General features: G+C 41.9%; 1 protein-coding gene across 1 annotated transcript; it reads left to right on the forward strand.

Annotated features, from left to right (window-relative positions):
* The first annotated feature begins 170 nt into the window (after positions 1 to 170).
* On the forward strand, positions 171 to 27,505 carry bcl9l (bcl9 like). Its single transcript, XM_033631543.2, has 9 exons — positions 171 to 491; positions 18,627 to 18,700; positions 19,011 to 19,417; positions 21,456 to 21,578; positions 21,979 to 22,153; positions 22,313 to 22,397; positions 22,735 to 25,150; positions 25,241 to 25,495; positions 25,855 to 27,505. Exons 3-9 carry the CDS (start codon positions 19,093 to 19,095, stop codon positions 27,027 to 27,029), a joined length of 4,554 nt encoding a protein of 1,517 aa, XP_033487434.1. The 5' UTR covers positions 171 to 491; positions 18,627 to 18,700; positions 19,011 to 19,092; the 3' UTR covers positions 27,030 to 27,505.
* The last annotated feature ends 27 nt before the right edge of the window (positions 27,506 to 27,532 follow it).

A 27,532-nucleotide genomic window follows, 5' to 3' on the forward strand; every position in this document is an offset into this window, starting at 1 on the left:
AGGGTGTTGCCATGTTCATCATCTGAAAATATTATAAATATCAATAATTTTGAAGTGGCATTCATGTAACCCTTAGTGAGATTTAAAAAAGACTGTCAGCCAGCACAGAAGTCCAGTATGACATATCAGTACAGTGACATACGGATACCCGTGTGGCCACACTAATTATTGTCAGCGGCTGGGAGTGATATGGACTCGCAGAGAAATGCAACGTCCTGCCCTTCTACATCTTGAATAGTGGGAGTCATGAACCGCTGCAAGGTGACGCGTCCCCTGATTTCAACCGAAACTTCAACCTAGACACGCCGTGTTATTTATCACCATTTGAACCTCCCGTCAAACTGCACCAGCTCCTTTCTTATCAAACATCGGGATCGGGACCATCTTGCGCAGTGGTACGGCGAACGGAGCAAGCGGTGGCGGCGGCCACTCCGGGGAATGTCGACTGGCCGTCAGTCCTGACATCGGCCTCTTCTGATCTCACACACCAGGTAGAGTACACAGCATTTCAAAACACTGTCACTGCTGAAGCATGCTAGCTGTTCGCCTATTTCGGAGTCGTCTCCCTAACGTGTGGACTCGTATAACTTTCTCTTCCTTTTATGAAGTCTTCGGGTCGCTAGCAAGCCAATAACAAAGTTCAAATCCCGTTAGCTAGCATTGGTTCGCATGCAGATGTGTGCTACAGCAACGTCAGTTTACAAGCAAGTAGCCTAGCGAAGACATGAATTAGCATGCTAAGTTAGCCCATGGACCTGGCTAGCGCAGCAAGTCTCCACTCATGAGCGCAGGGGTTCACACCAGGGGCATGTGTCCTTAAATTCTCCTAACAAGAATGCGGTGCTTGCTCAACTTCTATGCTTTCACGTGGCGTTACGAACATGTAAATCCACAGTGTGTATATCACTAATATTAGCTTGTCAGGAAGCTAATCTGACAGATGCAGCCTTTGAATGGTTTTGTGCTAAGCAGCTACACCGTGTTCGGTAAGGTGACAGACTGCGTAACGATACCTGTCACTTCAACACAGACTCAGCGTGGGCATGTGGAGACCAACATGCTGTTAATAATGCCGCCGCTGCTTAACACTATCTGCCCCCTTTACTGCCACCGTGGTGAACGTTAGCTGTAATGTTGAAAAATTATGTCTGTGTACTTTAAAAATATTTATTTTCAAGAGGCATTTCCTGTTCCCGCTGTGATTCAGTGTCACAGAGGGGAGCAGAATGTGCACCTGGAGTTTATTCCTGAAAACCTAAAACGTTGTCTGGTTAACTGTCAAAAATATATATGTTGAAATAATTATTACCATTATCATAATTGTAGTTATTACAATTGTATAGATAAATACTGCCATACAGTCTATGAAGTGTCATACACACCCTTTTTCCTGTCTTTCTTCCTCTCTCTCTCTCTCTGTATGTATTTATGTACATATGTGTGTGTGCGTGTGTGTGTGTGTGTGGTCTCAGTTCAGTAACCTTATGACAACCCATGACCCCGCTCAGTTCAGCCTGTTGAATATGGTGTGATAATGCTGTGCTTCAACCTGTTCACAGAGAGATACTACAGCTTTCTTCTTTTGCTACACATCCTTTCTGTGTGTGTGTGTGTGTGTGTGTGTGTGTGCGCGCGCGCGAGCACCCAGGCGCTTCATGCTGTTTGTGTATCTACAATATCCTGGTGAGCTATATATAGCACCTAACAGAGTTTGCAACTTGATCTGAATTGTCTTTCAGGGCTACAGTACACTGTGCGTTGCTTTCCACTGGAGGTCAGATATCTTTGAGTTCAGAGCATCTTCTTTTTTTGTCTTTTTTGTTGTAAGAAAAGGACAGTCTGCTGCCTACCTGTAGGCCTAATGCAAGTTTTATGTTGCACTTTTGTTGTGTTTTATCCTTTGGTATCCCTGTAAATGGGGTTCAGGTGGATAATAATAGAAACTTAATCTAACATGTCAGGGCTTAATGGACCAAATATCATTTTGTTTTTACTCCATCCTGTTCTCAGAACTTTACAAACTAATATTTTAGTAATCAACCATGTACACTTCTGTACATTTTGCTTGGACAAAACGTGACAGAAAATTGGATGATGAACCAGTCTTCTAGTAAAAATGAGAAAGCTAATGTGTCTATAATTGTACAGAAGAGCAAACTGTCAGCCTGCATGAATTAATTAACATATCCTAGGTGTGAAAACTCTACTTCTGCCTTTTTTTGCATTGTCCAAAGTTGATCTGAATGAATTAACATGTGGCAGCCCCTGCATGTCCACACAGACTGCTCTAGTGCAAGCAGAGACAGATTTGGTGAGCTGCTGACAAAGTGTTTCTTATCTGGTTAGGTGATCTGAGAACTTTGGGGTGAGTTACAGGGAGCACTGCTAAGGTGAGCTATGAAAGAATAATGTGATATTGAGAACGTTTCCACACGACAGAATATACAAAGACACTTATGTACTGGACTCTGTAGGTCTAGTGACAAAAGCGAGGCCCCACTCTAATCCCTAAATAGGAAGCATTTAGACAGAGCATTTTCATTACGCTTGCATTATGGTTCATATTTATGTCCCATGTCTGTTTTAGTTCTGTGCCTTTCACTGTGCTTATCTGTTGCATATTTTTGCATACAATTTTTGTAGACAAAATTACTCAGTCCACACTGCTTCTGAGCCTGAACCTTTCAAATTGCATTGATATATTTTGTCACACCAGGCGGTATATTCAGACTATTAATGTTAGTTTGTCTGGTGAGGTAAGAACAATACCACTTGAGCTCAGCTGTATACAAAATAACCACAGTGAAACCTTGTTAGCATGCAGGTCTTGGGCAAACTGTGGTGCTGCTTGCTAGAAGTACGAATGTTATATGAACCAAATACAGGATTTAACCCTCAGATACTGTGCCCAGCTTCATAATTGCAAGAGGACAGATGTTCCCCTCTGTTTGTTAGCACTTACTTGTCCTTGGAAAGCCTTGTGTAACAAATTGAGTCTCAGTGGATGCTTATATTAGGATATTTCCTCATGTGTTCAAAGCTGATGTGAACCCAAGAAAATGTATGATTTAATAAAGAGCAGAGCCAAGTGTATCTCACTTGGTTCCAATTACAGGGAGAGGAATTTTGATTTGTTTTGACTCCTGTCACACTGCCAAATTGTGCTAATATCCAATACATTAGATAATTGTGGGTCTGTGTGACTTTTGTTTACAAGTTTGAAACATGTGACACTAGATGACTCAAACAGGAAAATGCATCAAAGTAAACCTTTCCATACACAAAACCAACTGTGGGTGTGATCACAGGCTTGGTGATCAATACGCTCACATTTCACCTTTACCATAAGGCCTGAGCTCTGATCGGATCTTACCAATCATCAAAGCTTTTTTTCAATATCACAAACAGAGTGAACTAAGTAAGCTAAATCTGCACTGTGAAACAAAAATGTGGGAACTGAGGGTTGGCGTCACATTATGCAAGATTGATATGATAAATACAAGCCTTATTGAGGATGTAGAGAGAATCTTATTTTTGCTGTGGCTGCATGGCACAATGCATTTTCACCCACTGATGCCTCAACACTTAGTCTCAAAAACTTGAGTATTTGAACATAATATCATCATCTTATCTTAAAATCATTTGAAGGATTGTGTGATAGCTCGGTGCTTGAATGTATTTATTGCACATGCTCAGAATGATTAGCTCAAAGCTGCTTTAAAGTCCTTTGCCAAAGACAAAATTTTAAAGGCTCCATTAGAGGCCTCTTGGGTCTAGTGGTGCTTCTTACACCCAAACCAACCACTGTGTTTTGAACAGAGCTCCTCACAGTGCCCTTATTTCCTTTAGCAGGGCTAAAAATGTTTGTATTTGAGGAACTGACATTGTTCACAAGCTTAATACCTGTTTGACTATTAAAAAGACCAAAGAACTGTGAGTGCTGTTGGAGAATCGACACACAAAAATTTAATTCATGCAAGTTACTTCCTGGTATGTGAATGCTGAACTCTTCACAAGTTAACTCGCACTGCCTGCTGTAAGAATGCACAATAGTATTTTATCTTTGCGTGCGTCTCATGAAGCTCTGTGTGGCTTTAACAATGGATACCATTATTCCCTCAAAGCAGTGTGTATTGCATTTTGTATTACATACAAATGCGCAAACAAACAGACTCTAACTGGGATTCTACAGCCAGATGATGCATCTGTCACCACCTCTATCCTCCCTAAGCTCTCTTGCTTTTGTAATCACACAATTACATACAGTTAGTGTGTGATATTAATGTTTGTTAGACACTTTATGTACCCAACAAATATGTTCTTAGAAAGGACACCACTTTCAAATTGAGGTTTATTTCTTTACAAAGTGTGTGTTAGAGTGCATACTGTAAATTGACCAGCAAAGGCCAAAAGTGTGCAAACACTTCGATGATCTGGAGGTAATTTCCCACTTTGTTTATGTCTGTTGCAATAATTACTAGTATGCTTGTTTATCCAGGTGAATTTTCCTCTTTTTTTGGGACTTACTTTAATCTCATCTTCATTTTAAGCTCACAGCTCGCGTCATAGCTCAGGACACTTAGCTTTCTTTTTTTTACCTTCACCACTTTTTATTCAGTTATGCCTCATTGTAGGGCCATGTCTAGTTTAGATGCAACTGGTATCTATTTTGTGCTTCTAATTGGAGCAAATCTGTTCTCCAATTTGTTAAATTCTAGGATAATTTATTTTAGTTAAGGTCAGGTTATGTTTAGGCTAATGTTTTGGTCACTGTTTATGGATAGTTCAGTGTTGTTTTGGGAAAAAGATGCCGTGCACAACCTCTAATGCTCCCCAGGGAAACAACAGATACATTTCTAGTTCTGCTTGGTTAATTTGCCAAATCTTAAAAAAGGGGACAGATGTAAAAAAAATTAAAAAAAAACAAAACAATGTATTGTACGATAAATCATGTGGAGTGATGTGTGGAGTGCATTCTTACATGATGATGATGATGATCTTTGACCTGTGGGAAAAACCAAGACAGTGTATCTAATTGGACAGACTGGTTTTCCTGTCCTAAGCAGACTGGGAGGTGTGTGTTCAGTTTGACACTGGATGGCTTCTGTCCATTCAGCCTACTGCTTCTGTGCCATAATGTCTGCCTTCTGTCTGTTCTAAGGCTGCACTTTGGTCGTTTTCCTTGCTCTAGTTGGCTTTTTTCCCAGAATGTGTTGGAAAGGATACAACCCTTGACCCTATGTACAAAATGAGCCCAGTACTCCCCTATCCCTGAGCTGAGGCAAAGCTATGGACTAGGTGCCCACGGTCTTCTTATGACTTAATTTCCAGCCCATTGAGAAGGTCTTTATTGGTGTTTGTATTGAATCGCCAACAAATCCTGTGTAAATTGCTCACATTGCCATGCCTACTCTAGTTCAGTCAGTCCTGAACACACGTTACAAACATGTCTGATATCCACCCTGATAGTTGCACATATAAACCAGAGGTGGCTTCGTTGAATCAGATAATATTTTAGCTAAAATGTCATCTTTCCTCCTCTGCTTAACTCAGGGCTTTTTGTGCAGTTCATAATGTTTTCTCCTGGTGTGAAAAGAAAGGTACATCTTAGGTCATCTCTTTTGTCATCACTGTTCAGCGAGGCCTGTTACATCAAAAGACAGCGATGCTTTGAGATCTTCACAAATGTCTCACTTTTCCTTTTTTTCCTGTGGCCTTTTCTCTGTTGCAAGCCCTTCACTCCGCACATCGCCTACTGGTTAGCCTATATTTACTCAGCCCCGTGACATGTTTTGTTGCCACAGCAACCTGCCACAGCCCCCCCCCCCAGTGTGCTGATTTTTTTGTTGGCTGTCACCTGTGAACTGTCCCACAATGCATTGCAGTTTAACCCCAGCAAGCATTATGAGCAGACTGAGAACTGCGAGTGCAGAGAAGGCAGCTAGTAACCTCTTGTTATGCTTGTGGACTAATACATTCCTACAACACCAGGCTGCAGAAAAACAAAGTGTGTGTTGGGAGAAGAGAACAAGCGTGCGATTGAAGGAGAGTGGGGAGGAAAGAGAAAAAAAAAGTTATAGCAAAGACGATAAAAAGCAAGAAATAGATATGGCTATGGGGCTGAATGTGGTCAATAATCCATGAACAGGGTTCTCCTGCCTATTATACTCTTAGCAGTCCCACTCCACTGCTCTGACCAAAAATGCCAAACATGCAGTATACTTTTTTTCCTCCTGCAAGACTTTTGAACAAGTTCCAGTTGTGTCCTTTCCTTGCCTACAGCCCCTGACAGCATACAAATATAGTCTTCTCTCAACTTAAAAGTTATGAGTTTTGAATGTACCTTCTCTGTACAAAAAAAACATTCACACTGGCTGCATCAACACCAGATCAGACAGTAGTTTCTCAGTCCCTGATCTGGAATCAGCTGCCATATGATCAGAAATGGGATGGTTGGTGCTTTCCAATGAAGTGACCCTTTAGTGGTCACATTGTTAAGAGATGCTTGAGGGAAATAGGTATTTTTTTACATGCAAAATCTGAACCTGCATTCATCAGCGAGAGTCCAAAAGTTGTATTCTATTGGGTGCTGGCACCAATAATCACTCAAAATGTACTGATGGCTGTAACTTGGAAGCACTGTCACATTATTGGTGTCAGTTGATTTTTCCATGAGTGGAAGTTGGCAGGGGCTTGATAACTGATTAAACATCTTAAAACCTAGCAGAGCTTGCCTGTCATCATCCTTGTTGATTTTCTAAAGTCGCATGGCTTTCAAATCAAGCTGGCTTTTACATCAGAATGGTAGCTGACTGAAACATTTAAAATGCAGTCATTATAAGGAAGTAAAGAAAAGCTCACTATTGATGTCATATCAGAGGAGTGTCCGTTTTGATATTTAAAATTCATTAGCAGATCTTAAGACAATTCTCACTGAGTTGTGGGGTTTATTTTATATAGTGTTTTAGTTTATGGCACTCGAACATGCTTATTTAATATGCAGGAGGGATTTGAACCACAGGAGAAAGCGACAGTACTTTGCTGTATTCTCTGTCCACAGGTCTAATCCAAACTAAGTCCTTATATGAACAACAGGCTAGTCGTAGCTTTTCACTATTGTCCTTGAGCTGCATTTAGCTGTGATCCAGGATTGTAGGTTCTATTGTTGGTTTGTGTTCAGTTGCACTGCTGCTGCAAACTGTAGTTTTGATCATTTCAAAAGTAAGGAACAAAGCAGCCCAACCAGTATTTTAAACAGTGTGGAGAAATGACACCATTCATTGCTTTTGCCCCTAATTTTATTACACTATATCCCGCAGTATCACAGTGCATCCCAATCAAACTGTTCCTCACAGAGGCTTCAATGTGGTCATGGTGTAGCATGGTTATTTCTAACATAAAAGGGTTCAGAGCTGTCCGTGTCACATCACATTTCATAAAATTTGTCACGGTCCACTTAAAGGTTGATTTCATTTCTTAAATAAGGCACACAGGTAGATTTGCCATCTGAAAATGAAAACTGAAATATAGAGCAAGTCTGTCTCAGTGGCAAGTGGTGGTAAGTGTGACAATTTTGGGTTTCTTTGAAACCTTTGTGTGTGGACATGAAGGAGTCATTACACCAGCCACATAGCCCACATTACATGTGTGTAACATAAAAGCAGGCGAGGAAAAAAAAAATCAGAGGTGTGTTGTTTGCTTCATTTGAGCAGGTTGCAAAAAACCAGAGCTGTATCGTTTTTAGGATCCAGCACTTGAGCGAAGGAGGTTCGATGTTTGGTGGCACAATAAAAAAAATTAAGTAGTACAGTGACTTTACATTTAGACAGACTCTATAGTTAATATATTATAACTTTGAAGAACTAAAAGAAAATAAAAGTTTCAAACTTGATTTCATTAATGAACAATGCCCTGGCAAGTGACAGCAGAAAAAAATAACATTTCACAAAAAATATTTATTAATAAGTGTCCACAGTGATAAATAAAAAATTTGCTTTGGAGAAATTTTCTTGCAAGTCAGGATTTTGTGTGTAAAATGGAGCTTTTTGAATGGTACACTATGCGGGATTTTCCCAAAAAATACTGTATAGACTCATACAAAAGAAATCCTTCTGAGTCATCACCTGTATTTTCTTGTTTACTTCTTATTTTGCTGTGTTTGGGATGTATGGGTACAATGTGCAGGTGAGGCCAGGCCATTGTAAAAAGGGAGCAACCAGGTGCCAGACTGTAAGCAGCAGGCATCCAGAAGGAAGCAATGAAAATTGCAGGCACAGTGCTAAAAAGATGCAAATATAGCGAGGCGAAACAGGAAGTGGACAAAGCTTTTTCCAAAATGAGAGTGCATCTGGGGTCTGCTTTCACTTTCGCTGGCAATACTGTTTACAAACATTGGTCAACAACTCCTGCACAGTGTAACTTTAAGTCCAGTTTGAATTCTTCTTGAAAGTGCACTCAGAGTCAGGCACTTCCTCATCACTTTCAAAACAACTAGTTTACTATTTTGTGCAGTGCATGTCTCAACACAGGTTTTCTAAAAATGCTGTTGGTCGAAAAATTTATGCAGTCATTCGAGGAGATATGGCTAGACATTCAGATGATTATGAACATCTTCATGATATTATTGAGCAGAAATTATGCCTTAGGTGGTGAGAATTTGCAGTGTATACCAGAAAACACTACAGAAACAGTGCCAAATATGAATGACAGAGTTCAAATGAGGAAATGTGTATTGACAGTAGACAGCAGGCGGACAGCAGCAAAAACGAGTTTGACAGTTTGTCAGGATGTTGAAACAAAACACACATGAGTGTGTGTTGCAATGTCGATGTCGTACAGAATCAAATATATTATTTGAAATTATTTTGTGTTTGTAGATTTATGTAATTATTCTTGTAATGTCCAGTAATTGTCTTTTTTTTTCTCGTTTTGTGAAGGAGCTACGTAACATGCGATTGTATGTTCCATCGCTGAGGGTAAAATATTTTAACTTTGAACGGCAATGCTGTCTAGTGTTACAGTTGCCGGTCTCACCTAAGTCTACCATCCTGCTCTCTTCTACTAAAATGAAACCCTGTTTGCCATCTACCATGTGCCTGATTCCATGTGAATGCAGCTTAACCGTAAAAAATATTTGGTTACATTGCCTTTGATAGTTATGTGGTCTACCCTCCTCTGGAGAAATCACTAATATTCTTACAGTACTCCAAACAGTGTTTTTAACATCATTTTTATGTGTTGGTGCCTGTCAAAAAAAAACATCCTCAAGTGTTGCATACTAAGTCAATTACAGCTGATAACATTCACTATTGTGTATTTGTGATGCTCTTGAACCTTGATAAAGGACCTTCAGGTCAACCCAACAAATGTCCTCTGGTGATCCTGACGTGAATGTTGGAAGTGGCTGTCCTCTTAGATCACCATATAAACTGATAAAAAATTAAGGACTTGGTAGACCCTGCAAGGACATGTTTTAATTTAAGAAGTCCTTCACAGAGCATTTATTTTGTTAACAGTCACACATGTTGTGTTAGCTGTGGCCTTGTCCTCAGTTCAAGAGAAAAGTGGCTAAGCACATTCAACTTATTTTTCTTCTTCCAGGCTGTTTGACTGGCGCCATGTGCAAATGAAGTTTGTTAACTGTCAAAAAAGTCTTAACTGTGCATCTCTGTGTAACTGTGTGGGCCTCTGCATCACACACATTATTCATTCATCAGTACAGTTAAACACTTTGGCCTCAGTGTTTACTGGTGTCGATCCACAGTGCAGCACTGTGGCATCTGTGTTTTGGATTTGCCGTCATATTTTGTTCTCACTGTTGGCCCTGACTTCCCAGGACTCTGGGTCTATTAATACCAGCTCACTCTAAAAATACACAGTACTGTGTGACCCACTGGGACTAAATAGGAGCTCAACCTCTCACCGTAGGCACACTGACATAGACATAAACAGCAGTCATAAATTCTGACCTGTAAAATAGTTGCTGTACTGTTGTCCTGGGATTCACACTAAAACCTTTTTTTTTTAAATACCTGGATGGTCAACTGAAAAAATAAATAGTATATCAGTATTTTTCACTCAAAGACAAATAAATAGCTTTTGGGAAATTCATTTAAATCATTCATCAAACCTTTGGGTCTAACTGAGAACAGTGATGTTTTTTTCCATTGATGTTGAAGGAATGTAGGGGTGTGTATTTGTGTGTGTTGGCCTGCTTTGTGTGTATATGTACTTATCATTATGGCCCTAAATGAGTTGGCCTCATACGTAAAGACCATGTGCTATGGATTCCAAAACTCATTGAATTATTTCCTGTAATTTGTTTGGAGCAGCAGTTAGACGCATCTGGACAAGGTCCAATTATTAAATTGAATTTGTTTTCCAAACAACTTGTGAAAATGTCAAACGAGGAAAAGGGAAATGGAGAACATTTTATGCCCCAACACATTTCTTGATTGGGTAACAACTCACCTTTGCATAAACGTGGCCAACTGATCCTTTCTTTAGCAGGGGCAACATGTTTCATTTATAAGTAACTCACATCCTTTAAAGAAACCAATAATACAAAACAATGTACATCAGGGTGTGAACATAATAATGCCAGCCCTCATATTTTTGTTTTCAGTTTCTCTGCTGGCTCCATGTCGTATGGGCACATGCTGATTTGTTGGTTTAGAAAGCTTCCTCCATGTAATCAACAGGTCAGTTGGACTGGATTGTCATGCATAGATACATTTTGCTAACGTTGGCAGTTAGACATAGTCATGAATACATTTTGTGAGGCATGCATGATGCTTTGGTTGCTGTGAGACAATAACTTTTTTGTTGCAACTAAAGGCACCAGCCTATTTGATACCATTTAATCCCAACAAACTGTAATTATCTCTCTTGCCTTAGTTGGAGACATCTTTTTCTGTGTTTATAAAGAATTGGCTTCCCCTTGACTTAACACCTCTGGTGTTGAAATATGCTAAATTCAGAAGTGGTGTGAGACTTGCTGGAAATTTAAGTAAGCTGTTCTCCCTATACAACTTGACTTTACTGACCTGTATAACTGCTGCACTATACAAGTTGCTAGGGATGTGAATCACCAGTTTCATCACGATAAGATATTATATGGATTCTTTGGACAACGATCCGATATTTGCCGATATTACAAAGTCTGCCATGATATGATTTCGATTCGATGTGATTTAGGGGCTTGTGATCGAGATGAGATGATATTAGATATCCATTTAACATTTAAGGGGGACTACATATAAGTAAGTATGATCCATATAATTCAACAGCACCATGCACTGCACGCCCCAAAATGACCATTTCAACAAAACCTGAACATTATAAACTTCACTGAGGTCAGACTTATTGTATTAGACCACTCAAGTTTAAGCCAACAGGGTAGTTTTCAGAGATAATTGAGTTGAGACAGTTTTAAAAGGAGACATTATTCCATTCTGAATCAGTCCACACAAGCCTAGTGTTGTCAGAAATATCAATTTATCATTACATATCAATTTTGAAGTTTGAAATTGTTTTTATACTCATTTTTTCGTAGTATCAATACACCAGTTCCAGCTGAGCTTTCTTACTTTCTCTCTTATTGTTAATATTTACTACCATCATTTTGTTGTCCTCTGTTCCTCTGCTTGTCTTTGTCATATTATAGTCCTATATTTATCTTTTAATAAACATTTTAAATGCTATGCCCTCAATGTACCAATAAGATTTGGTATGAAATATCAATATTTTCCAAGGTTTGTATTGAAATTCCAGTATCGTGACAACACCATTTAAGTAAGTCAGTATCAGTCCACTGAGTGTACATTTTATTGAAATAGCTGCTCAGACAGACTTGTTTGTTGACATTCTCAGATGACTGAACAGACGCCTGAATGGAAAGCAGGATTTCTAGGTTATCCAGATAATTTGTCTTTGCAGAGGTAGGTTTCAAGGGTAACATTTTTTGATTGGGTGCAAGAAATAGTATTTCCTACCTCAGTTACTTTGATCATTTGTGCCGTTAAATCCTTTTTAAAATGTATAGTCATTTATCAGTTTTCACAAAAGAACACCATCAAGCCTCTTAGCAGTAGGAACTGAAGTTACACAACTTGCTACTTAAAAACCCAGAGCTGCTTTTTTTTTCTTAGTTTATATGCCAGATTTGAAGGGATCCGAGTGTTGCTTAGCAAATGCATCCAGATAATGGACACTGCTTTTGTGAAAACATTAGTGTTTCCAGGTTGTTTTCATAAAGAATTCTGTACTCATATCAGTAGAATGCCTGAACAACATCAAGACTGCTAAATCTCTTCCTCTTCACCCTCTGTTCAGTTGGCAAACAACAAAACTGCACATCACAGAAAACATCTGGTAAGGAGTGGGACAGACCGCCCAGCTGTCCAAATCATTATTTCATGGTCGAGACGTCATCTGACAGGATCAACATAATATATACAGGTTAATGACAACATCTGTGGTGTATGATTGGTTATACTGACGTTTGAAATGCGTCATTACAGAAAAAGAGACGAGAGGACGTTGTCTTAATTTTGCTGCCACAAAGCCTGTTTCTGTGTCAAGTGACAGCCTGTTGCACCTCTGTTCCCCTGCTTGATGTGGTCACCTCTACTGTGGTGGTGAGGTTTAATATAGATGAATCCACAATATAGTTGTACTTGTTTACAGATTTTTTCTGTTTTTGTTGTCATACAACTGACTATTAAATAGTTGTTTAATTGGGACCCATATTAACATTATCATTTGCAGCTGCTGTGCTGCAGTTATAAGACCCCTTATTTTATAATTATCTTATGAAATAAACATGAATCCAGATTAATGGCACCAGCTCTGATGTGTATTTAACAATCACAGAGAAAGTTAGAGGCAACCAGAAGCTGCTAGCTAAGGTCATTGTTTTGCAAAAGCTGGTGTTTTAAGTTTCACACACACAGGAGGCTATTTTAAAAGAGTTCCGTTTGGGGGGGGGGGGCAGAAAGATGCTGCTTTAGTCTTGATGGACTGAAACAAAAAAGAAAAATGTACATTTACTAATTAATCCTCTTAAAGTGGATGTACTCCCAGTAATTCGTCTTTGAAACAGGCCCGATTTCTTCTTCTACACAGCTTGACCATTAGTAAGAGTGGCCTTGCAGCAGGTGTGGCCAGGTACTGTTTGGCATGACACAGGATCCCTGCATGCGTAGACCTCTACAGCAGACACAGTTGGCTCTGGTCTGTGCCTGGTCTCCCAGGGCATTTCTCAGACTTTCACCACATGATGAGTATCTTCTCTGTTGGTTCTGATTTTAGTTCTTCTCTGGAGAACTGTGGAGTTGGTTCAGCATTCAGCATCTCATCCACACATTTCCCTGTGCTCTGGTTTGATACTGTTGGTTCTTAAATGTTGAATCTTCCATTGTTATTATTACCTTAAGCCATGGAACTGTGGAACAGGTTCACCACCTATGACCTTCATCATGAAATGATGATAGCACATACAGTTTTACAGTTACATACAGTTTGTTTTTTCCCCTCTTTGAATAGAGCAGCAGACTTCAATAAAAGGACCTACAGGGGTCTAATTATGATTACTGGTGACTGCTATACAAGACTATTTTCTCTTATTTGTCACCATGAACCAATAAGGTACGAGGCAGTCCTGCACACATGTGTTTGCACCTTATTAAGAATTACGTTCTTTTTTTTAATCTAGCTACTGTGCGCTTGCAGTGTCTTATCTACTGAGCAGTGTACATTTGAGCAAGAGTCACATGTCACCCTACTTTAGCTGTAATTATTTTTCAAGCTTTTAGTGGTGTGAGCAAAGATTAACATGGTTTCTTTTTCATGTGTTCTCTCAGTAAATGGCCAGCTGGGAGTCAGTATCAGTGATGCCAGGGCCTTGATTAGTCAGTCTCTGTACACACCAGGTATGTGTGATTATTAATCATAGGAGTCAGTGCCCTTTACATACCAAGTTAAACTGCGGTTTGTACATTTTCAAACTGTGTCAGCAGGCTCTTTTCCACAGTAAGATTTGGGGTTTTTTCAGGTTTCGTCTGTCTATCCATTATCGCTTCTTGCTTATCCTTTTCAGGTTTGCTGGGGGCTGAAGCCTGTCCCAGTGCAATTAGCATTTTGGACCTGCAGATTCAGACATATGAGAGCAACATATTTTCTTTGCCATTGAGAAGTTGTTAAACCATTAGAAAAGAACTGCAGGAGACCTTGTTTGATAAGGAAAGCTTCAGTCTGTCAGGCCAGATGGAGATCTGCAACCTTGTCAACATGAATACAAAAGCTACACTCAAAAAAATGAGCATTCAAACCTGCTTTGGCAGAAACTGTTTAACTGGATAAGGGGGAGGGAATGTGAGAAAGTCTCCCTTAAGGGACATTAACTTTGATTTTACAACCTTGATTTTATTGTAGATTAATTGCATAGCAGCCTGGATGATTTGATTTAATTCATCATTTAAATGTCACCATAATTAAGTGCTAATCATTTCTCAAGCTTAGGTGTAAAATGTCGTGTTAGGTTCATGTGTTGAGGTCAGAATGTAATGAATGCAGATGACACCACTTAGGTTTAGTGTTGGTTCTCTAAGTGTGTCTTACTAATCAGCGCCTTTTTATAAACAAAAATGAGAGCAGAACATGCAAGTCAGATTTTGCTTGTATCTGTACTGCCATTCAATGTACAGTACAGTACTCAAAACAACTATTGAACCCCTGGACTTTACTTTTCAATTTTGCAGCATTAAATCAAAGTGGATACAATTTGGCTCTTTAATGATGATCAACAGAAAACAACTTGAATATCAAAGTGAAATTCATCACAATTCGATGTAAATAGTACAAATACAATACAATAGTAGTTCATACTCTCCCATGACACACCCATGTCATCACCGGTGCGACCAGTTGTTTTAAGAAGTTGCATAATAAATTAAATGGAGATTGCTCTTGTGTAATAAAGGTGTGACAAATAAGTTTTGGATTAATAGGCCTCAAATGAATAACATGTACAAACAGATTACTTAATTTGTTTACTCAAGGTAATTATTTGTAAATTATTAGCCTCTTACAGATCCAATGTGTAGGATTTAGGGGGATATATTGGCGGAAATGGAATATAATATAATAAGTATGTTTTCTCTCTCTCTCTTTTTGTATCTTTGAATGGGCCCTTTATATCTACATAGGAAGTGGGTCCTTGTCCACAGAGTCCGCCATGTTGCACTGCCATGTTTCTACAGTAGCCCAAAACGGACAAATGAAACACTGGCTCTAGATAAGGCCATTCACATTTTCATGTCAGACACTGTAGTTAGCAGCCCCTTTGACAAGAGCAGCATTGGAAAAACAATGATTTTTTTTTTAACGTGAAACTACTTTATTCAGTGTTTTAGCATGTTTAAATTAACGGGTGTGTTTGTTTTGTTTCTGAGACCTCTGTGGTTAATTCAGCTCCAGGTAAAAACCCTCAGAACTTTGGATTTTAAGTTATCCAAGAGAAAAGGTAAGCATACACATGCTGCCCATTTGGGCATGCCGAACAGCTTCAAAGAAACACTTTTGTTGTGTGAAACTGCTTTATTCATTATTTTTACTAGTTTAAATTACTGGGTCTGTTTGTTTTAGAAAGGAAGAGACCTCTGCGGTTAATTCGGCTCTGGGTAAAAACCCTACTGAATAATGAACACTGGGAGTTCACGCTTGGCACATGGCAGAAGTTTCAGCTGGTTGCAAACTGCAGTCCTCCCAACTAGATGCCACTCATTCTCGGAACCCATTGGCTGTATTCGGCGTCTGACTTCCGGTAGGCGGCGATACAGCCTCTGGGGGCAGACCCCCGATTTTTTGGCATTCCGGTTTGATTTGGGAGGCGGAGGCGAATTTCCGTTTCCGACTTCCATTTATATATAAGTAAATATGCTGAACCATTGCGATGGATTCAGAGTTTGCAATGACGCCAATTATGTTCCGCCTCGTTAGTTCACCGCACAGAGCGTTTAACCTGGCAACAACTGCAGCCGGCTCAAACGTGATTGGTCAATATCACGCGGACTACAAACAGCCTACAACCAGAAACCAGGGCTCTTCCGCTCTTCTTCCGGAGGCAAGATCTGTATAGAGTTTGTATAGAGACTAGATGCCACTAAATCCTACACACTGTTCCTTTAAGCCAAATCTACCATGTTACAGGTCTAATCTTAAGTAACAGTTTTGATTTTTAATTGTATTTTCCTGTCTGAAATGCATTTAAGCACTTTTCTCAGTTGTGTCTTGCGACTCCTCCAAATACATTACATTTTTAAGCCTGTAAACAGCACTATATGAATAGAATTTCTTGGCATTAATGGAGAAACCTGCTTTGATTGAGACCTGTGACTGTAAGAGCTCAGTTAAACATTAATATTCTAACCAAAAATTGCCAAATCATTGCAGCACCTTGTCTAGCTACTTTTGCAGAAGGTCAAGGAAGAGCATTTATTGGTTTGATTTAACTAGTTGTAATAATTTTCATACATTGATGTATTACCACTTCACCTAAAAAAAACACTCTCAAGTAAAAACCCATCTACTACTAAAAAGGCTTTAGCTGCTCTAAAGTCCCTGTAATGTTCCTTGTGGCTGATTACCTAAATACAGGCTTCATTCACATGGCAAGGAGTGGGCATAATAGTAGTGCAAGGCCTAACTCCAGGTTTACAAAATGTTCAAATGAGACACACCATTTACTCAAGCCTTCAATGACTTGTACCTGCTTTAATGTTCTGTTACAGTCCAAACTGGACTCACTTTGATTTCTTCAGGCTGTTGATATTATCAACTACAGCAGAAATGACTGAGAGTCTCCTTGATATCTACTAGACTGGCATTCACTTTAGATAGGCCTGTCTTTTCTTTACTGTCCACTCGAAGGTCAGCGACTCACCATATGATTAGTCTGCCTCCACTCTGTGTTGCACAAAGCAAATGAGTCACACTTTGTCAACAGGTGCGACGTCTGACTGTCCCTGTTTGGGTTAATGAGTGATGAAGCTCTCAGCCGACGAACAAGGCACCTTTCTGTGCTGACATGAGCCAGTGGTAGTTAATGACTAATTACAGCATTATGTTTACCATTACCTGTCAAGGTGAGTGAGTGGTACAGATGGTTTTGTCAGAGCGTGACAGCTGACCTGACTGACGACACTGTGTGCAGTGGTGAGATTGTGTCATCGCTCAAAATGGAAACCAGTGGAAATGTTTGAGATCTGCATCATGTCAGCCAAATATCTCAGCTAGATGTTTTTTGAGCAGGCTGTGATGACTGTTTTGACCAACTATTGTTCACAGCAACAGGTGTGGAAGGGTCTTGTTGAGACCTGCAAATACTGAAGAACTCCTAAATGCTCTGTACACAAGCAGCTTTTGTGGGATGCACAGCAAGAAAACTTTGTGTTCAGCTAGTTTGTAGACTGCATACAAATTCTTCAACACAGAGAAGAACACCCCAGTTGCAAAGGTTAAAATCAGAGCCTTGGGGTTATGGACACAGGCAGGTGGTGGTGTCAAGAGGGCGTCAGCTTGCAGCTATGGACTTGAACCCAGAAGGAAGCCTCATGTGCTGGGAAGTGTCCTCCATTCTTAATGTTGAGCTTGAATCCTGCTCAGTTTACGGCTGGTTTTGTTCCCTAACATTACCAGTAAATGTAGAAGTAGATGTCTGAGAGCTGAGGCCTCGTCATCTGGTCTCTTAGGTCACACCAAAATAGATTAAAAACAAATGCTGATAAACCCATGAGGTTTGGTGGTGTGTCTAAATAGGCCTTAACTAAAATCTGTAATAAGCAGGTAATCAGTTTTTGCCTGTTTGTGCCTTACACTCAAAGTGTGAAACTGAGAGAATGAGTCTCTGAGTGGGTAAGGGAGGGAGGGAGAGACAGGTATTGCTACAGACAGTGTTGTGGAATGTGTGGTGGAGTTTTTGTGGTTTGCAAAGTGTTTGGTAGGGGGAGGGACCTAAAACACTGCTGAGCTACTTCTGAGCTGCAGGTTCCTCCCCCAGCTCAATCTCACTTTCTGCTCTCTTTCCCTTAAAGGAACAGTTACCTCGCAGTAGGCCCTTATACACAGCCTGTTCAAGGTTTGACTGTTATGCCGTTATTCCACCTCACTGTTCTGTATAAAAGGTACAAACACAGAAAGGGGGGGCGGGGGGGCACAGAGTCACAGAGGCGAATCAAAATCTGCATAAAAGGGACAGCTGGCATGAAGGGACTACCCACACACACACACACACATACACACACACACACTCACTGTTGTGTTTACACGCCTTTTTTGCTTCCGGAGCGCAGGCGTGTTGTCTCAGTTCACACACTGGAGCATTATCCCAGGTGATGTTTGGTTCAGTGTAAAAAAGCAAAGCTGGCATAATGGCAGTATTGCAGATTCTTTGTTTAAAAAGGGTTTGTGTCTCTTTGGCCCTGCTGTCTTATCAGACTTTTAGCTCCTTTTTAGCTCCTCTTATCTGTCTTTGCTCATGAAGTTGATGGTGACCCACAGATATCTCTGACTGTAAAGGTTGCTATCTGGCTCCACTGAGATGATATTACTCTCTTGCTGTCCCCCAGGTCCATGTGTGGTCAGTGAAGTGTCCTGGAGAGCAGCATGGCAATGTATCAGTTAAGCGTCTGGTTGAGATGAGGTGAGTGACCAAGTTGAAAAGTTTGCTCTTAAGGCCTAACCCTAAACCAGAGTGTGCTGCCTATCATCCACTCAGTTTAGGCAAGAAATAAGGTTGTTTTTCAGAAAAAAAAGAAAAGAATTAAATACATGTCTAAACTCTATCCAGTACCTTTTCTAAATTTGTAGTTTCACATTTCCTAATTGCTGCTTGTGCGTCAGCCAGATTTGTCTCAGATCAGGCCTCGTAGAGAAAGGGGCTGAAACTTTCTTTCAACTCATACAGAATTTAAGTCTGAAATATTGATACTGATTTTTCTTCTCTCCATCAGTGTCGCCTGTAAGCAATGTGAGCTCCACTGACAAACAGCTTTTCTCCATACCAGACCTCCACCTCAATCACCAGCCAATCAAATGCACCCAGACAATAAACTGGCCAATCATGGCAAGCAGGTCACCAGTGACAGCCGATCTCAAATACCCAGTGTAAACCAGCAGGCTCAGCAGCAGCAGGGAGCTGCTGGCCACCTAGGTCCAAAGGGCGTTGGTGCCGGGAACCATGGAGTCAAAACCAACCAGATGTCCCCCGGCAACCCTGGACTGAAGGCAGTCAGCCAATCAGTGAGCAGCGTTGGAGGGATGCTGAAAACCAAATCCAAGCGAGAGCGGAGCGTCTCAATTGACTCTGGTGAATCAAGAAATGCTGTTCCTCCAGCGCTGGAGACTGATGCCAAAGGAGGTAAGGCCATTCACACACAAACAAAACTGTGTTAGCATCTGGGACATATAGACAGTGTGCCTCTGTTCTAAGTATGCAGAAGTTCACTTCCTTTACGCTCCTATCAGCCAAATCTTTACCCGAAATACCAGATTACGTGCATTCACCTCCTCCACAGCAGGAAGTGAATGCAAGGACTGAGAGGACAGAATAACTTGTTTTCTCTCTAGCTAAAATGCCCTGACCTTTCAGTGAAGCGTCAGAATTTCCCCCTGGCTTTTGATAGTTTGTGCCGTGCCCGCGCGGCAGTGACGTGTCTCAGATGAAAAAGTATCTGGGCTTTCTGTAGTGCTCAGAGGGAGAGACAGGTCATGAGGTTGCGAAAACTTAGTAAGCCTAGAGAGGTTGTTATTAAAGCAGAGACAGCGAGTGGGTGGGAAGAGTTAAAGTTCTCTTTGTGAGTGTTTGGTAAACAATTGTGTTCATGTGGTTCAGTACAGTGTTTGATTTGCATTTGTTTGCTGTTGCTTACTTAAGCGTTCATGTGAGCGATTGACTGCAGATGACAGTATGATTTTGTGAAACTCATCTGGGCTTCCTGTACATGACTTGAACCTCTTTAAACACACACATAAACACACACAGCTTGACACACTCAGAGGTGTGGTTCCAACACAAAGAGCAACAAGCTGAAAGATGGAGAGAAAGAAAGATAGGGTGGATCATTTGAGGAGAAATCTCCTCTGGCTCCATTTGACCTCCACACACACACACACACACACACACACACACACACACACAAACATACCACACACTGCCTCTGTCTCGCTCTTTCTGTCTCACTCCCTGTGATCTAATTTCTGCTTGTAGAAAAGTGCATTCAAATGAAACCCAAGCCTCCCTACTCTTCACTTCAAATCAATCCGCCATCAAACCCGCAGAGAGTCAGTGACAAACAGTCTGAACACGGTTAAGTTTCTTTTTCTTTTTAAGTTTCTTGTTAAGATAAACCAGTAACTGCTGCAAACAAAAACATTCAGAGAAGAGGTCAGCTCTTTCAGACTGTCTTTCTGTGTCAAGGTAGTAGCCCTCCCTCTGCTGTCCTTTTCTCTGTACTGTCACTGCACACTTCCTTCCTTCCTTACTGTACATTTGCACATTTTATATGTGTATGGTTACCCAAGCTCATCCGATGTGTTTATTGGAAGGTAGTTTTCTGCCACAAAGTCAGTAAGATGTTGAGTAATGAACCTGAAAAGCCTTCACTGATTTGTTTAAAAAGTATCTCTAAATATGTGACAGTAATCAGGGATATCGCCAGTATACCTTTTTCTCCCGTCACCATTTAAGTGAGATAAACCCACAGTTGTATTTGCTGTCAGAAGTTAGTTTTGCCTCTTCTACTGTGGGTTACCTTCTGGAAATGTTTAAGCTGCTGCATATTTCCTGCAGCTGCGTGCACCCACTGGTACACAGCAGCTTGTGCATCCACAAAATCATAATTACACCATGTGAGAAAGCTCAGCACATGCTTCTCAAAACATTGCATCTGCAGATGTGATTAGTATGCATGGCATTTTGTTGTGAAAAGAAAAAAGAACCAATACAGAGACGAACAGAACTGCAAATGATTCTAGTGTTTCATTTTTACCCGCAAGCATTTTTGATAATTCAGGTGTGTAAATTTTGGTAGCTCTGATTAACATAATATGTGATTACATGACTATGGCACATTTTACCAATATGACTTTATATTGCAGCTGATTTCCATTTTCACTGAACAACATTTGATGATTGATTAGAAGTGATTCTGACTTCCTGTTCAGGTTTAAAGTGATTCCTTACCTTTGCCAATGCAGCTGTGGGGTGGGATCGTATAACTTACAGCACATTAGACAAACTGCATTAGCATGTTAGCTTCTGGCTCTGGGAAATATGGGGATGGCTTTTGACCTTTAGTGTTGAATTATAATAACAAAATTACATTGATGTGCTCTTAAAAGAGACAATACTATGACAGTTGTTGTCCAAGTGTTGATGTGTGTGTATTGTCCTCTAGAGGGTGTTATGCGCAGCAAGCGGCGCTGTGTTCTGGAGAAGAAACAGCCATATAGTGGAGATGAATGGTGCTCTGGACCTGACACAGAGGAAGATGAAGACAAGCCACACACTGCGACCCACCGTGAGTCTGCCCGCCTCCACAGATGGGGAAACACACTACCAGTTGCTGTTGTCTGAATGTAGCATAGTCCTCACTAACAGTAGTGTCATTGTGACTACACCTTTGAAGGCCGCATGACTGACATGTAGAAATCCCCTGCTGCGTCTCAATTTTATTTTCTCTGAAAACAACAGGTTAAAGCCATAAATTATCCAGAGCTGTTCTCAGATCCTGCTCACACACACTGAAAGGAAGAGGCTGTCAGCTTGACGTGCCACACTACTACTTTCCACTGATTTGACTTTATATGTGTTTTAGCTCCATCTAGTGTTTAGATGTTGTAGCCAAAAGGATGTACTGCTATTAAAATTATAAACCAGGGTACCACTTTAACCAAATTGTGTGCTGCTGATGTTTTTAGGAGAGTGTGGGCTGGCAGGTCCTATCCAAGGGCTCTCTGATCGCCTGTCTGCAGGGCCTGTGTCTGAACCTGCAGGTCCTGTAATGGGATGTGGAGTGGGACCAGGGTTAAAGACAGAGCCACCTCTGCCTTCACAGCAAGTGGTGTACGTTTTCACAACGAGCCTAGCCAACAGGTAAGAGCTATTTGCAGGCTGTACATGCAGATGATTATTCACATCGGAAATGGAGATGTCGAGATTGTCTTTTTGATTTTGATCAGATCTCCAGTTAAACACTGAATTATGTAATTGTAGTGATGATTTATTTTGTAATATTGCTCTGTTTTTTGACAGTGCTGCAGAGGCAGTAATGAAAGGACAGACCGATTCCATCCTTCTGTTTCACCAGCAAAATGTATCACACACCAAGTTGGAGCAGGTCAGTGGCAAATTAAATAAAGGGTCAAGTTTGTGTTAAACCACGGGGAGGTTAAAAGTGTTTTTCCACAGTAAAGACCACAGATGCAAAGCATGTGGGGAGGTTATTTCTTTAGCTATTTTGGTCTTAGAAAACTGCTTGTTCCTGTTTCCATCAGCAGCTGTTATGACTGCTACAAATGCTTATGTTGAGAAAGTGAAGTGCACTGTGTTGTTTAGGCAAATCAACAAATGGACAATATACTATATATTCAATAACTAAAATTACTACTGCTACTAGTGAAATAACTATTATGCACTTAATGTAATTGTTTCTTTTTTCCTTTTGTCTGCTACAGGGCCACACATCAGGAAAGCTTCCTAACCAGTCTGAGAAGGCAAACTCTAGCAGCTCTCCACCCACAGGCACCCCTAAATCCCAAAGTGGAACTCCACGGCCAGCCTCTGCAGGAGTTGGAGGCCCATTGCATCCTGCAGGGACACCGTCATCAGCGGGACACTCTGATAATGAATCCTCTCAGACCAGACCTGGCGGAGTTTCCAGCAATAACAATATCGTTGTCCATAGGTCAGAGGGAGGAAGCACGGCCACACCTGCAGGCCCAGTCCCAGGAACTGGAGATGGGGAGGGTGCAGGGGGTATGTCTCTTCCTGTTGCTACTGTTTCTCCCTCGGGCAGTCCCTCCATTCTTTCAGCACACCTACAGGGTGATACAGGCCAGAGAGGTGGCCCAGGGCACACGGATGGTCTTTCCAAAGAGCAGCTGGAACACAGGGAACGCTCTTTGCAGACACTGAGAGATATAGAGAGGCTGCTTCTGCGCAGTGGGGCAAGTGGAGGCCCAGGAGACACAGGAGGCTCCAACAACAATTCTAGTAATAATTCCTCCAACCTAAATAATAACAACAATACTGATAGGAGCGGTATACTCGAGGACAGTGACAATGGTACTAATAACTCTGGAAACTGCAGTAGTGGTAATATGCTATCCTCAGCCTTGGCTCCAATGGGGGGGATGAAGAAATATGAAGAACCCCTTCAGTCCATCATATCTCAAACACAGTCCCTTGCTGGACCTGCCCTTGACAGCCCTCAAATGGACTCTCACCATAACCTACCACAACACCCCCATCACCAGCTGTCTTCACCTGGGGTGGACATGGGTCCATTACTTGGACCAGAAGGGCTGACCCCAGAACAAATGGCATGGAGGAAACTTCAAGAAGAATACTACCAAGAGAAGAGACGACAACAAGAGATACAACCCCCCACACATCCACAGCACTTTAGAATGATGACAGAAATTGGCATGCATGGAGGTCCTATGATGATGAGAGGACCCCCTCCTCCCTACCACAGCAAGCCTGGAGACCAGCAGTGGGGTCCTGGCAATATGATGGGAGGAGGAATAGGTGGAAATGCACGAATGATGGACATGCACCAAGAGGGACCCCGTGGCCCCAGGTTCCTGGGACAAATGCAGAGAGGGCCACCGGGGGGAGGCGGTTTTCCTGGTAGTGCAGGGGGAGTTTTATCAGTGGAGGGTCTCGGACCTCAAAGGCCCACCAGGCCAGGGATGATTTGGCTTGATGATATGCCCAACAACATAGGCGGCGGAGGTCCCTTTCATGGCTGCTACCCTGGTGGACCTCCTCAGCACATGCAAGGGGACCCAGAACATCTGTTAACACATGAGGAAATGTTTCGCCTCATGGAGAAACGGCAAATGCAGGGGATTCCCAGGTTTGAACTTGACAGATTGGCTAAACAGCAGCAACAGGGCAACCTTGGTTCAAGAATAATAGATAATCCTGGAGGGCCAGACTTCCACAGTTTGGGAATAGGCCGGGGTCTACCCTCAACTCGAGGTGATCCTATGGACTTTCCTGGTTCACGGGAGATTATGGGCTCTCCTGGAGGGGGTCCTCAGATAAGAGACCTGGTGGATTCTCATTTAGGGAGCAACCTCCCAATGAACATGAACCCACAGATGAATGTTCAGCAACAACAGCAGATGATGCTATCTCAGAAGCTCAGAGGAGGTCCTGCAGGAGGAGGGCCTTTAGGTGACATGTTTAGCCCTGGAGAGATTTCACGAATCAGGGCTTCACAGAATGGAAGAGGAGCAAATAAGGGAATGATCCCAGGACCTGATGGCCCCTTCCAGTTTCCTCATCAAGGTCCCTTCTCTGGAGGACAAGTAGATGGGCCTTATCTTCAACAACCTGGGCCTGAGATGTTTGGGCCTGAGCAGCAAGGTCATAATCAAATGGGAGGTACATCACGGCTTAGTCATATGCCAATGACTGGAGGCCTCAGGGGAGTAGACCTTGGTCCTAGGCACCCCTCTGACCTATCAATCAATGTTAACCCGCTGACCTCTCCTTCTGTGCCTCGTCCCCATCAACTCAAATCTCCATCCCTCAACCAAGAGCCATCTCCTCTTCTACCTTCCCCCTCTGCTCCAGGACTGAAGTCACCCTCACAGATCTCCTCTGCAGGGCATCACCCCACTCTTCCCCCTGCGTCTGGTGCTGGGACTCCCTCCTCTTCTTCCATGAAGTCCCCCCAGATAATGGGGTCTACCAACCTTGGGTTGCACTCTCCATCTGCTTCTCCTGGACGACTCAAGTCCCCTGCCATGGCTGTGGGCTCTCCAGGGTGGGCGTCTCCCAAAACAGCTCTTCCAAGTCCAGGTGGTCCAACGAGTGGGAAGGTAGTGGGCAATGGAGGAAGTAGTTCCACTGAGACAGGTACACTCAAAATCCAAGATGATGTTTGATCATTATTAAAGCGGTTCCTTTCATTAATGTGACATTAATTCTTTTTAATGTTCTTTGCAGGCCAATCACTTCCCCCCAGGAGTTCCAACTCTACACCTATTAGCCAACCAGGCTCTATGAATCCTAGTATGCCATTTACTTCCTCTCCCGATAACCCTCCATCTCAGAATCCTTTATCTCTTATCATGTCTCAGATGTCCAAATATGCCATGCCCAGTTCTACTCCTCTCTACCATGATGCAATCAAAACAATTGCCACTTCTGACGATGAGATGCTGCCAGATCGACCTCTTCTATCTGGTGTCAGCATTGGAGGTATGAAAGCGAGGATACATTGTGACACATACGGAAAATACCCTATACAGTTCTGCAGTATGTAGAGAGGAAGCAGTAGAATGACTCTGGTTCAGTGTGTCATTAGTAGATGCTGCCATGCCATCAGAGAAAGACGGACTGACTAAATAAATAAATAAAATGTGTTTATTCGTAGATCTATATTGCTTTTCCTGTAAAAACCTTCTCTCAGCCAAAACCCTCATATTATAGTAGTGCTGCTTGAAAATATGAATAGACCCCCAATTAATATTTCAGTATAATGGGTTGAGGAAAAGGGCAGTCTATTTTCAAATGTTAATAATGTGATTTTCCACATGTTGGTTTTGTTTTATCACCAGGAAACATGGGGAACTCCCAGACCTCCCAGATACTTGTCTCCCAGGGCTCCATCGGTCCCCACAGTGATCCACAAAGCCCCATGGGTATTGTGAGCCAAGGTCAGCAACACCTGCCCCATGATGCCTCAGGACCTGTGCTTTCATCCCCAAACCAAATGGGCATGCCTGCCATGAATTCTGCCATGATGGGAGGAGGTGCACCTGAAGGAATGGGGCCCTGCAATGTTTCACCTATGTCTCAGAACCAGATGACAGGTTTCCCTCGCATCCAGCCACCACCTCATGGGCACATGCACTCACCTATTGGAAGAATGTCACAGAATTTCTCTCAGTCGAATGAGGATATTCTCCCACCTCAGCAGTTACACCTACTTAGAAAAGGTCATCCTCACCAGCGCCCCTCTCATCCCTCAGACTCATTTGCCTCTTTGCCCATGGGGGATGGCCCAGATCTAAGTGAAGTTATACGACCCTCTCACACAGGGATCCCTGAGTTTGATCTCTCCCGCATCATTCCTTCTGATAAGCCCAGTAGCACTCTTCAGTATTTCCCAAAGAGTGAGCCACATCAGAATCCACATCAGGGGCCACCATCCCAGCAACCTACTCCACAGCAGCTCCTCAAACAGCTATCATCTTCTGGCCCATCGTCTAACCCCCACTTAGCAAACCTACAGAATATGATGGCTGAACAGCAGCTGCCACTTCACCCCTCACATGGTGGAATACGCCAAAACATGGGCATTCCTCAAGGGGGCACTAGGGGTATGGTGTCTGGTGGGGGTATGGGCCCCATGTGCCCCCCTGGACATATGATGGGAAGGACAGGCATGGTGCCCCAGCAGCAACTCCAGCAACAGCAAGCCATGATGGCAAACAGCCTTCTCCACCATCCTTCCAATCCTTACCCTGGCATGATGTCCTCTCAGCAGCACCCACACAATCTGATGGCACAGCAAAACATTATGATGATGCAGGCTAAGCAGCGAAGCATGCCAATATCCGGGGATCCCTTTGGTCCCCAGGGTCCTCTAATGTCCCCTCAGGGTCCCATGATGGCCCCTTCCCACCCACAGTCTGGTATGATGGGCCCCCAGTCTCTCAGACAGCGGGGAATGTCTCTGGACAGTCCTATTGGCTATGGCCCTGGAGGTATGGCCAATATGCCATTCTGATCCAGCTAACATAAACTGTATAAAAAAATCATGTCCACTAGGTCACCTTCCCACTGAGTCCAGTTTTTTCATTAATGTTATTCTTGCAGTTATTTGAAAAGAGGAACTGTAAAAACAATAAATCAGTGATACTCTTTAAATTTTGGATTACACCTGATGAAAACTGAATATTTAAAAGCACTGTAACACAGTTCAATAACAAATCTGAAGCCATTTTCTAAAATACTGTAAAATATGTATATTTCAAAGATGTGTGTATTTGTTGTGGGAACAGAGTGGCAGTCAGGAGAGGAGTGCCTCAAATTTCTATTTGTTTTAATATCATTGATTTATTTTCTCCAACTACCAAACTGTTGTGCAAAGGAATTATATATAATATATACTTGCTGTATATAAGATGCAATTTGTGATTGTTTGCAGTTGTTCTGTATAACAGTGTTTTAATAGAAGTCTAAAAATAGAATAATACTGATCTCTAAGGTGGTTTTAGTTTTGGTTATTGT

Source organism: Epinephelus lanceolatus, chromosome 4, assembly GCF_041903045.1.
Source record: "Epinephelus lanceolatus isolate andai-2023 chromosome 4, ASM4190304v1, whole genome shotgun sequence".
Classification (NCBI taxonomy): domain Eukaryota; kingdom Metazoa; phylum Chordata; class Actinopteri; order Perciformes; family Serranidae; genus Epinephelus; species Epinephelus lanceolatus.

Coding starts and splice junctions, on each gene's coding strand:
- bcl9l (XM_033631543.2), top strand. CDS start 19,093: ATGCACCCAGACAATAAACTGGCCAATCATGGCAAGCAGGTCACCAGT. Junction 19,418..21,455: donor GGAGACTGATGCCAAAGGAG/GTAAGGCCATTC, acceptor ATTGTCCTCTAG/AGGGTGTTATGCGCAGCAAG. Junction 22,154..22,312: donor ACAACGAGCCTAGCCAACAG/GTAAGAGCTATT, acceptor GTTTTTTGACAG/TGCTGCAGAGGCAGTAATGA.